Here is a 12,133-nt window from a genome sequence, read left to right on the forward strand (position 1 = left end):
CTTTAAGCTACGCGCAGCCGAGAACGTGCGCAGCTCTTTTGACCGTGTGGCAGCACCTTGAATACTAGTGTTGTTCCCCAGTCAGTTATTGTCAGATCATTGTTTATGTTGCATAATTTCTCTGTAAGGTTTTGTGTTCACCTGTTCACTATAGTATTACATTCCCAATCATTTTTTTTTTCAACTTAAATTGTATTAATTTTTCATGAACAAGAATAGACAAAGACATACAGAAAGCAATAAGACAAAAAATTGGACATTACAGTATGTGTTGCCAAACATCAACTCAGGAAATAAAAAATAAAAATAGTAGTCAAATGTTATAGTTGCTGGAGTTCACACACAGACGATATAATAAAATGGAAACAATATGCACACGCGCGCACGCACGAGCGCACGCACGCACACACACAAAGTAATATTGGACAATAAAGTACCGTATATAAAGAAAATAACAGATATCACATGTTTCACTGTGATCCACTGCTCTTCTGTTGCTCTTCACTTGAAGTTGGTCTCTTCAAGTGACAGACGTAGCACTAGTGGTTATTGTGTCAGCCTAAACCCAGAGGGCCCTTTGATTTCATGGAGGTCTAAAAAGCAATACACCGTAGCACTTTCAACTTGTGAAGCTGAGTACATGGCTTTAGCGGCAACTCTACAAGAGTGTTTGTATTTGATTCAATTGTTACAATGTATTGATGAATTTCATTACATGCAGCCAAAGATTTACGAGGACAATCAAGGTACAATAGCGTTAGCTAAAAATCCTGTACAGAGACAGAGGTCAAAACATATTGACATAACAATTTACAATTTACAATTTACAATTTAGGCATTTAGCAGACGCTCTTAATCCAGAGCGATTTACATTAAGCAAGAACAAAAAGCATGGGAATACATCACATATGTAAAATGCATTTATCGCGAAACATGCGTAAGCTAAGAACGTGACTAGAACATATCTATATAATGACACTATACATATAAACTATAACTAGAACATATCTATATAATGACACTATACATATAAACTATACATATATGCTATACTATGCTGTACATATATACTATGAAGTGCTATGACTACATACAATGCACTTATTGTGCTGTCTACATGAACATGCTATAAGTCTGTTTCAAAGTCAAAGTCTGTTTCAAATGCTATATAAGTCTAAGAAGTGCTGTCTAAGGGGGATACATAAGATACCACTTTGTAAGATCAACTGTCAATGATGGTAAAGTGATTCTCGAGTATTGTCCAATTGAACAAATGGTTGCCGACAAAACCAGCCAGGCTGTGTCAATTGAGACATTTTGAGGGTTTCATGTTTGGAGAATAACACACAGTCCAAAGTTTTTTTTTTCTTCAAGGGTTCTTTGTTTTTTTTTGTTTGGTTATTTATTTTTATGTTTACCAATTCACGATCAAGTGGGGGTGTTGAGATGTATTAAAAATGATCATTAATTGCCTGTGTATATAAATATATCATTGTCATTGTATGTATATTTATATATGCTTTTATACTGAAACCGGGATGCCGGATGTGTCAATTGTGTTGACGTGTATATAATGAGTAAAATAAACACACTCGCTTCTCTCACACCTTCCTTGTTGTCGTTGAACAGGGGCGGAGGAGGGTTGTAACTTGGTTACAGAAGTTGACTCAGGTGAGGTACTCTACTCAACTGTGTTTTGTGGACTGTGCACTCAGCAACAGTCTGAGTGATGACTTAGATCCAGCGGCAATATGAATCATCTGTTTCCTTTCATCCCACTGTTGCTGGCATTACCTGCGGGAACAGGAGGACAAGAGGACCCTCAAATGCCCTTCACAGAGCACCTAGACCAACAACAACTGGTCACCCTACAGTGGGGCTTTAACGATGTCCAGGGAATCATCACCTTCAGACTGAGCATCAGGACAACAGGCTGGGTGGGCTTCGGCTTCAGTCCAAATGGAGGCATGTCAGGGTCAGACATTGTCATTGGAGGAATCGGTCCCGATGGCAAATACTTTTCAGTAAGTCATCACTGAATCTTACTTGCTGGAACTGTTGATGAATAGCTATAGGCTCAGGGATTAACACTATCTGGGGTAAATGTGTCTCAGTCTAATCTAAACCTTGTTCATTTGCTCAAAGTTTAATGCAACCCTGTAACTGTTCAAGCTTTATGTTCTCTCGTATATGGACATACTTGGCCAGTAAACCGTTTCCTCTTCAATTCTTGTCCATTAGGATCGTTATGCCACAGGCAATTCCCTCCCACTGGTGGACAAGCAACAAAGCTACACTCTCCTTTCTCTGACAGAGAATGACGGTCACACAATCATGACCTTTCAGAGGTCCATTCAATCTTGCGACAGGGAGGACTTCCACATCACCGTAAGACATTCAATTACCGTTAGTTACCTACCCTCACTCTCTTACACACACACACACACACACACACACACACACACACACACACACACACACACACACACACAGCCCATATATTCTCTCTCTCTCTCTCTCTCTCCACCTGATTAACATCACCAGGGTGACCAGGTTATAACTACTTTGTTTTGCTTTTATCTTGATTACATTTTATATGTACCTATTGTATTTGTTGCACTTTCATTGTCAGTGGAAATCTTGTGTTACCTTCTTGTTTGTTATTCGTGGATGTGGAGGGTCAAAGGTATCTATGACAGGCTGCTACTTCTGTAATACAATATGCAGTTTTGAGTTCTGGAATTATGGGAGGGGGTGACATGCAGTAAAGGCCGTCGGGATCGGGAGTCGAACCCGCGGCACACTGCCAGACTGGATTACCAGCCAAGGAATTTTCTAGCTTTTACAAACATACTGAACGATATACAGTGTGTACACACATGTAGGCTATTTTATTAAGTTACATTTGTTGTCCGGTTATCATTAAAAAAACTAAAAGTAAGCATTTCCAATGTTCCAATTTGTAACCTATTTCCTTATATTCTTTTCTTTCTTTATATTATTCCTTCTATGTTGTTGCTGTTGTCTCAATGTCTGCTCAACAGTTGAAAAATAGACTAGTTATATTATGTTTTATAGGCTAGCCCTGTCAAACTGATCTATGCCTATGGAACCACTGATGACATCAACTACCATGGAACCCGTAGAGGCACCAAAGAAGTCAACCTGCTTAAGTACATGCCCAGGGCCAGCCTGCCACACACGGAATACATGGACATCAGAGTGGACAATGTAAGAACCATCACAGAAGTTACAAGCTAATTTATACATGATCATTGACCATATGGCGGAAAGAAAACCATGTATCATGCTTTCCAGTTTTACATCAGTTATTTCCGATAACAGAATGTTAATAAGTAGTATAATAAGTATTTGAGTGGATGTTCGACCATGTACTGTAGCTCGTTTTGTTGCCTGCAAAATGAAAAATGTAAAAAAAAAGTAAAATGTTACCATGTTTTATGGTAACATTAGATGAAGGTTACAGGTGTGTGAATCAGTATTTGCAGTATGTTGAGTTTATTTAAATAAACTTATTTAATAAGAGGTTTCATCAAAACAAAGTAGCCAATACCGTGCAAATAAAAATATAGTGTGTGATTTGATTACAGATCACTATTCCTCCTATACATACCTATTACCATTGCAATGTGATGAGGTTACCAAGGCTCAACAGGAAGCATCATATCTATCTGGTGAGGATCACATCTTAATATATTCTTATATCAATATTATATGATATCTCCGTTATCTTTTCATCATCGCCTGTGACGTGAACAAGCATCTCTGGTTTCCATGTCTTAGAAATATCAATGATAAAATGGTTCAAAAGTGTACTTGAAATCATAATAAAAAATATATAGCATTACTTACATTTCTAAAATCACAGTTTTACTACTGAAAAAGGACTGTTCTATTACAATATTAGTATTATAAACGTAGTAACAATATAAGTAAAACAAGTAATTAGATAACGGCAATGAAAATGTGTAATTTGCTATTAGTTTTGACTATATTTGTACTGGTGTGCAGGTCATATACATGTTTATTTATCCCTCTTTCTTTTCTTGTCCTTCTTTCATCCTCTCCAAATCCCTCTCTCCTCCCACTTGTCTACAGATTGAACCAGTTATTGATCACGTGGACCTTGTTCACCACATGGTTCTATATAGCTGCCCTGCTTTTGTGACTGAAACTTATAATGGGCAGTGTTACACTGCTATCAAAGTGTTACACTGCTTCAGAGTGATGGCTACTTGGGGTGTGGGTGGAGGGGTGAGTGAAAGACAATTGTGCTTAATTATATAGTACACACAGTTCTTGTTCCTTCTAGGCTCCTTCTGACCATTCAGTATGTAACATACAGTAGATGCTGTGTAAGCTAATATCTTGTCCAAAACAATGTTGCCTCCCATCCACACCCTCCTTTATAGTTGTAAATGCATGTTATAAGTCTTTATTTGATTATTGTTATTATTATTATTACTATTATTATTATTATTACATTTTAAAAGCAAAGGAAAAACATAATTGAGAATCAAAGATCCAAGAGTTTTATTATGCATTATATTTCTTTGGAGAGAAAACAAATTGTTCTCAATAGTTCAAAGATTCTTTGAAACTTCACCACCTCATAGGACTACGAGCTTCCAGAAAATGCTGGGCTTCCTATCGGAGGTGAGGACAGTGATATGTTTTACAGACTGGAAATCCACTACAATAATCCAACCAGTGAAGCAGGTACATCATTTTGTTTTTACTATACAACAAAGTTCTCTTGCGCGCAAACCTTAGTCCTCTGGTAAACACAGTTACATACTATGCCTTTGACCTTTGCTGTCTCCTATGTGCAGGTCGGACGGACAGCTCAGGGATGAGACTGTACTATACAGACCATCTCAGACCACATGATATAGGCATATTGATGACAGGCCTAACAGTAGATCCAAGGCTGGGCTACAAAATCCCTCCAAGTGCAGCCAATTTCCACACTTATGGCACATGTAATACTTCTCTCTTTACTAAGGTATGCAATTATTCACTGTGGCGTTGCAGTAGTGTAGCAATGGTTATTTAAATTGATTTTGTATATCGCCATTAATAAGCAAGTAGTGTTCCCGCTGCATGAGCTCCAGGTGACTCAAAGACAGGTGACAGGAAGGCAAGGAGAATCACATTTGATGTTCATATACATATATTTACATTTTAGGTGAGAAATATGCAATACGGTTGTTCTATTTTCATTCATTTCAGAGAGTGGGGGGGTATAATATGTTTATTATAACACATGTCCCCATTATGACCACGGATATGCCCTAAAAGCTGCTTTCTATCCCACAGATTGTGGATGGCCCTGTGTCTGATCTTCATGTATTCTCATTGTTATTACACACACACTTGGCTGGGCGGAAGATCAGAGCTGGCATCTTCAGGTGGACTCTATATATTATTTGCCCTTAAAGTTTGATAGTTGGTTGACTCAAACTGTACAGTATATGTGATATATGTCGTTGACACTTTTTACCTCTTCAGGAATGGAAGCCAGGTTGACTTCTTGTCCGTGGGTGAGAACTACAACTTTGAGATGCAGCAGGTGACCAATGTGGGGAACATCAAGACAATCAAGCCAGTAAGCCTATTATTGTCGAAGGCAATGAAAAAAATAAATTGTGACTATAAATAAGGTCTAACACCACTTTTCTCCGCCAGGGGGATGAAATTGTAGTGGAGTGCACATACAGCACAATCAATCGCACAGAATTCACTAAGGTTGGTGAATAATATGTGAAACAATCTCATGAGTCATGACCTACTACACTGGAATGTAGTAGTTACTGAATATGGATGTTAAATTCAACAGAGATATCAGAAAAAACTGTCTATAAAGTTGTCCCAGTTAGTAAAAGTATTAGTTGTGTTTGTGTTATATCTCACCAACAGACTGTTTCATGAAAAATATGTACTTACTTTATACTTTATTCTTTATTTGGATCCCCATTAGCTTCCGCTGCTGCGGTCGCTAGTCTTCCTGGGGTCCACATGAGGCTATGACGTTGTCTGACATAATATATAATATAATGGTTGGTTGCGGGATAACCTTAAAACTATTCTTTCCAATGGAATGGGTGGCACAGCCACCGGAGATTGGGATCCGAAGAAGGACACTGTCGTTGGCAATGCACACACGGGGGGTATTGGCCACAACTAAATTGGCGTGAAAATTTGCAGCCAAATAGATAAGCGTAAAATCAAGAAAATAAATTTAGAAAAATGCAAATACAGTACATTACTAAGTATAATTCAATGGCCATTCCTCTCTTACAGATGGGTTTTGCAACCACAGATGAAATGTGTCTTGTCTTTTTATATTACTACCCTGCAATTGATGTCAATGCCTGCGTGAGTCATCCGAACATGGATAACCTGACTGCCATGTTGGAGAAAGATAAACAGTAAGAAGCTACACTCCACAATCAACACACTAACTGGATCGTATAGAACCACTAGATAGATCTTACAGAAAAACCTATGCATATCTTATACAGTAAGTACTGCATTATAGAAGTACTGCATAGATCTTACAGTATAAATCGTACATACTGTAAGTAGAAGCAGCTTGGACTCCGCATGCATAGGAGGCATGAGGTCAGTCCGCTGCCCCCCCAGGTTGGCAGAGGAAGTGTAGCGCCCAGGATTACATTAGATAATTGGCACTGGGTGAAAAAACTGGGTTGCAAAAATCGTGGGATAAAAATTATTTAAAAAGAAAACTAAGTACTGCCCAGATCTTACATGAGCTAAGATACAGCCTTTTTAATTATGTGTTGAAAAAAGTTATCCTGAGTCCCTTGTTTCTGGTGCTGGCAGATCCACATCTTTGGACCTGGATGCTATTTCTACATATGAGGAATTGCTGAAGAGTATACCCCAAACACAGGTGGCTTCCGACAATGTAAGTGGCAGCAAAATTTGTATGAAAAGATGGTCTCCTTTCTTTGCTTCATCCATTATCCAAACATTATGTGAAGGAAAACCATTTTTATAACATATCGTGTTGTAAATGTGTTGTGTAATTCCAGATCTGATATTGATTTGATGTCTACTCTAGATCATTTCTTCATGTGTCATCATAGACTGTGTGTCATGCACTGTTCTTGTTTTGGTACTGTTGATACATGTTTTATGTAGTAGTAGCCTAGTAGTAGACAGTATTACAAGCACTTCAAAGCGTGTTCATTCTTCCTTTCCGCAGAGTAACAGCGAAGTGTACACTAATGGCATTGTGAGAAATATGATGAACACCTTCGGTCAGTTGTCGCAACGCTCCTGCCACTCTAAACAGCCTGGCTCCTAGAGGACTCAGCACTTCCTGGGTTATGACTTCAGCTGGAGGATTAATACTATTGCTGCTGTGGACTGCAGCGCTGTGAAGGGCAGCTCATTCCGTTTGTCAGCTTGAAAAACAACCAAAAACACACACAATGAGAAATGAGACTGGATCTTAGTTATAAGAAAAACATCAGACAGACAGACAGATTAAATTACATTATTTCACTACTAAATTCAGGTTATGGGTGTCTTGTTGAGCAAATCCAGTTGCTTTTTCTTTCACATTTATCAATTGATTTAAACAGATTTGTTTAATTCATGCACAGACAGGATGCTTGAGGATATTAGCCTGGTGCTTGTTTATTGTTTTTGTTTTATAATGAATAAAGTTCTAAAATAAACCCGAATATCAAATGTTGTAGCCTATTTCAGTAACACACAGTACCCTGATGTATAGATTTTCCTCAAGGGGGTGCTGTCTCCTTAGTTTGCTTGCATTGCATGTCCCTGTCAACAACAGAACGGCTGGTTGGTTATCATCAGGGAATGAATGTGTGAAGGCTAGCTGGCTGGCTCCGTCTTTTTGGCAAATCTAGAACTTCCTGTTTGACAGCTAGCAAATTTAAGACATCCGGTTGCTTTCAGAATAAAAGTGACATTAATTAAATAATTATTACATTTTATTATTACATTACAGTTATTGTAAAGACACACATTATGTTTCTGTGTAAAAATAAGTAATTAAATAACGTAAAGGTATCTAAATAAAAATGCTATTCACTGGAGTGCATGGACTTTATAAAGTGGACACTGGACAAAAGACGGCTCGGCGAGGCAACTGTTGTGACATACGCACGCGTTCAGGGAGATGTCCTCTACCACACCCCACTCTCCGCTAAGCGGGAGAGGTGTAAAATTCCGAGCAGCAGACCTTCTACTGGTGTCAACGGTAAAAAAAAAAGTGCTGTTTCCAGACCCAGAGTGGACACTGGACAAAAGACTCCTCCGCGAGGCAACTGTTGTGACATACGCACGCGTTCAGGGAGATGTCCTCTACCACACCCCACTCTACGCTAAGCGGGAGAGGTGTAAAATTCCGAGCAGCAGACCTTCTACTGCTGTCAAATGTAAAAATTGTGCCGTTTCCAGACCCAGAGTGGACACTGGACAAAAGACGGCTCGGCGAGGCAACTGTTGTGACATACGCACGCGTTCAGGGAGATGTCCTCTACCACACCCCACTCTCCGCTAAGCGGGAGAGGTGTAAAATTCCGAGCAGCAGACCTTCTACTGCTGTCAAATGTAAAAAATTGTACCGTTTCCAGACCCAGAGTGGACCAGCCGACACTGGACAAAAGACGCCTCTGCGAGGCAACTGTTGTGACATACATTACTACATTAGGACCCTTCAAACACAGTGCCATTGAACCTACTACCTTTACTTTGAAGTCTTCAGAATGGGACACTGTAAACTCCTTAAGAGTCAAAGGAAATAAATATTTTAAGAGGTATGAATGGCAAGAGCTGTTTGCCAGCAAAGTCAAGGAATCTAATCCATACTGTATAATCCGTTTTGTTAATCACAACTTTTCTACCGCTGTCGTTAGAAAATCAAGCAAGCCATGTCTGACAATCAATGGCGCCTGCCGGCATACTTCATGTGAGATGACCCTCACAATACATCTCCATTCATTCGAAGACGGCATATTTCATATAGCTTACACTGGCAATCAACATATATCACACAAAGGACAAATTGAGAGGTAGATACATTAGAACCACAGAGTGTGCAAACTTGGGTAGATCAATGAAGAACCGATTTGCACATACTGCTTACATTGAGGCATTGAACAATGCAGACCCAAAGTCTTTAATAGCTGGAAATCGTAGTGGAGTTGGCAAAGACACTTCTTTGTACAGGCAGGTCAAACATGAACAGCGGAAACAAGGATTGAAGGATAACAGTGAGATCAAAGCGTTGATGGACCTTAAAAAAGAATGGGAGGATAAAGACACAGACAGTGTTGTTGTAAAAGGATTCATTCAAATTATTAAAGTTAGTCCCCTTAAGGTTATATGTTTTAGTGAAGCAGGAGTGAAACTGTGCCACAATGCGACGGCACAATGTGCCGCATCATGGGATGCCACAGGGGGGATCATTAAGACTAAACTAACAGAGAAAAGGATTTTGTATTATGAAATTATAGTAAGTTCATTTAGTTCATCAACTCCTGTTGCATTCATGATCTCTGAAGAACATACTCAATCGGCTATAGAGGAATTACTCACGCAATTGAGATGCAAAGAGAAGGAGATATTTGGTACAAACACAACACCGATTCAGATTAATAGTGACAGGTCCATAGTGCTTTTAAAAGCCAGTATGCGTATCTTCAATCAAGATAGCATGAGTATGTACTTGTTACGCTGCTGGAGAATAGTGGTAGGAAAGGCATGCCCTTCTGTACCATAAGGGCATGTAAGAGTCATTTGATGAAACAGGCAAGTCACATTTGCAAACAACAGTACATACACAGAGATAAGAGGTATCATTTGACTATGTACATCTTCAGCACTTTAGTTAATGCCAAAACACTACAACAAGCAAGTACAATAGTACAAGCTGCTTGTATTGTACTTGGTAGCAAAAGGAACTCCAGCGTGGTGCAAGCCAGTCTTGACACCATCATGTCTGAGACACAGCATCTGCCACAGAAAGGAAATGTTGATACAAAGCATGATCGACAAGACAGTCTATATGACACTGTGATTGATCATGACTTCTTTGGTGATTTTGAGGATGTCAGTGAAAGTACATCTCCCTTCAAAAAACATTTTGAAACAGTAAGGACTGAAGCCAATAAAGCAATGAAAACCACCAATGACACAGGTGAAAATACCTACCATGGGGAACTGATTTTAAACAAGCTGTTCAAGATGCTCTCAACTATTCCAATATGGTCAGATCTCCTCTCAGGTGATTTGCAGAGATTCTCTGGAGCCTATGCTGCACAAATAAACCTGAGTAAGAAAAGCACAGCTATTTCTGAGGCCACATTCAAAAACACAAAAGTGTTGCTTTTACGAAACAGTAGAAGGTCTGCTGCTTGGAATTTACACCTCTCCCGCTTAGCGAAGAGTGGGGTGTGGTAGAGGACATCTCCCTGAACGCATGCGTATGTCACAACAGTTGCCTCGCGGAGCCGTCTTTTGTCCAGTGTCCACTCTGGGTCTGGAAACGGCACAATTTTTACATTTGACAGCAGTAGAAGGTCTGCTGCTCGGAATTTTACACCTCTCCCGCTTAGCGGAGAGTGGGGTGTGGTAGAGGACATCTCCCTGAACGTGTGCGTATGTCACAACAGTTGCCTCGCGGAGGCGTCTTTTGTCCAGTGTCCACTCTGGGTCTGGAAACGGCACTTTCTTTTACATTTGACAGCAGTAGAAGGTCTGCTGCTCGGAATTTTACACCTCTCCCGCTTAGCGGAGAGTGGGGTGTGGTAGAGGACATCTCCCTGAACGCGTGCGTATGTCACAACAGTTGCCTCGCGGAGGCGTCTTTTGTCCAGTGTCCACTCTGGGTCTGGAAACGGCACAATTTTTACATTTGACAGCAGTAGAAGGTCTGCTGCTTGGAATTTTACACCTCTCCCGCTTAGCGGAGAGTGGGGTGTGGTAGAGGACATCTCCCTGAACGCGTGCGTATGTCACAACAGTTGCCTCGCGGAGCCGTCTTTTGTCCAGTGTCCACTCTGGGTCTGGAAACGGCACAATTTTTACATTTGACAGCAGTAGGTCTGCTGCTCGGAATTTTACACCTCTCCCGCTTAGCAGAGAGTGGGGTGTGGTAGAGGACATCTCCCTGAACGCGTGCATATGTCACAACAGTTGTCTCGCGGAGCCGTCTTTTGTCCAGTGTCCACTTTATAAAGTCCATGCACTCCAGTGAATAGCATTTATCCATTTAGATAACTTTTTTACGTTATTTAATTACTTATTTTTACACAGAAACATAATATGTGTCTTATAGCATCATATAGCATCATTTAAATGCTTAATTTGTAGTATTAATGTGCAAATTAATCTTTTTTTCAATACTCTAGAGGGTACTCTTATTTTGAAGAGATCGTCCACCGGAAGTCTTATATTTGCTAGCTTAGATTTGCCAAAAAAACAGTGCCCTACTGGGTGGCAAAAAACTAACTCCACCACCTCTCTCCCTCTCATCATACTAGTCTGAATTGTTTTTTGCACCGTCAGGTTCCCGTCTTAATTATTGCCGTTGTACTCGGTTTAAAACTTTAAGTTAGTTAGGCGGCCTACATTTAAAAGTTAACTAAAATTGTGGCTCGGCCATTACATTTTGAATCAAACTATAACAACATAGCTGCAGTCATTCAAATCAGTCACCGCGTCTGTTAAAGACCAGACCTAAGCTAACCACTTGCAGCATCAGTAATACTCTGTTAGATCTGTTTTGTTTTGTTTTTTACATTTCTCTTTCACAGTTTTATCAGAGCTCGCCTTGTACAACCCTCAGCTCTCTCTCAGTACTCTCTCTCAGTTCTCTCTCTCTCCACAGGCACAGAGCAGCACCTCTCTCTCTCCACAGAGCAGCACCTCTCTCAGTACTCTCTCTCTCTCCACAGGCACAGAGCAGCACCTCTCTCTCTCTCTCTCTCTCTCCACAGAGCAGCACCTCTCCACAGAATGGAGCAGTATCGCATCAGGTTGATGCTGTCTGTCTCTGGACGTGCAGGTAAGTTGAGGGCTCGTTCCAGAAGGCAGGTAGACGTTCACGTGG

At 40.2% G+C, this 12,133-nt stretch overlaps 1 protein-coding gene across 3 annotated transcripts; it reads left to right on the plus strand.

Annotated features, from left to right (window-relative positions):
* The first annotated feature begins 1,563 nt into the window (after positions 1-1,563).
* LOC306923112 (DBH-like monooxygenase protein 2 homolog) lies at positions 1,564-7,688 on the plus strand. 3 transcript variants are annotated; one of them, XM_079501133.1, is made up of 14 exons: positions 1,564-1,671; positions 1,807-2,024; positions 2,242-2,388; positions 3,079-3,231; positions 3,612-3,695; positions 4,120-4,275; positions 4,638-4,740; positions 4,854-5,026; positions 5,341-5,432; positions 5,533-5,629; positions 5,710-5,769; positions 6,325-6,452; positions 6,868-6,952; positions 7,253-7,688. In XM_079501133.1, the coding sequence occupies exons 2-14, from the start codon at positions 1,827-1,829 to the stop codon at positions 7,352-7,354; spliced, it is 1,578 nt and encodes a 525-aa protein (XP_079357259.1). In that variant the 5' UTR covers positions 1,564-1,671; positions 1,807-1,826; the 3' UTR covers positions 7,355-7,688. The 3 variants fall into 3 exon arrangements, with proteins under 3 accessions (XP_079357259.1, XP_079357258.1, XP_079357260.1); XM_079501132.1 differs by having other exon boundaries at positions 1,613-2,024; XM_079501134.1 differs by lacking the exon at positions 4,120-4,275 and having other exon boundaries at positions 1,613-2,024.
* The last annotated feature ends 4,445 nt before the right edge of the window (positions 7,689-12,133 follow it).

This window comes from Electrona antarctica (genome assembly GCF_951216825.1).
Source record: "Electrona antarctica genome assembly, chromosome: 5".
Lineage (NCBI taxonomy): Eukaryota > Metazoa > Chordata > Actinopteri > Myctophiformes > Myctophidae > Electrona > Electrona antarctica.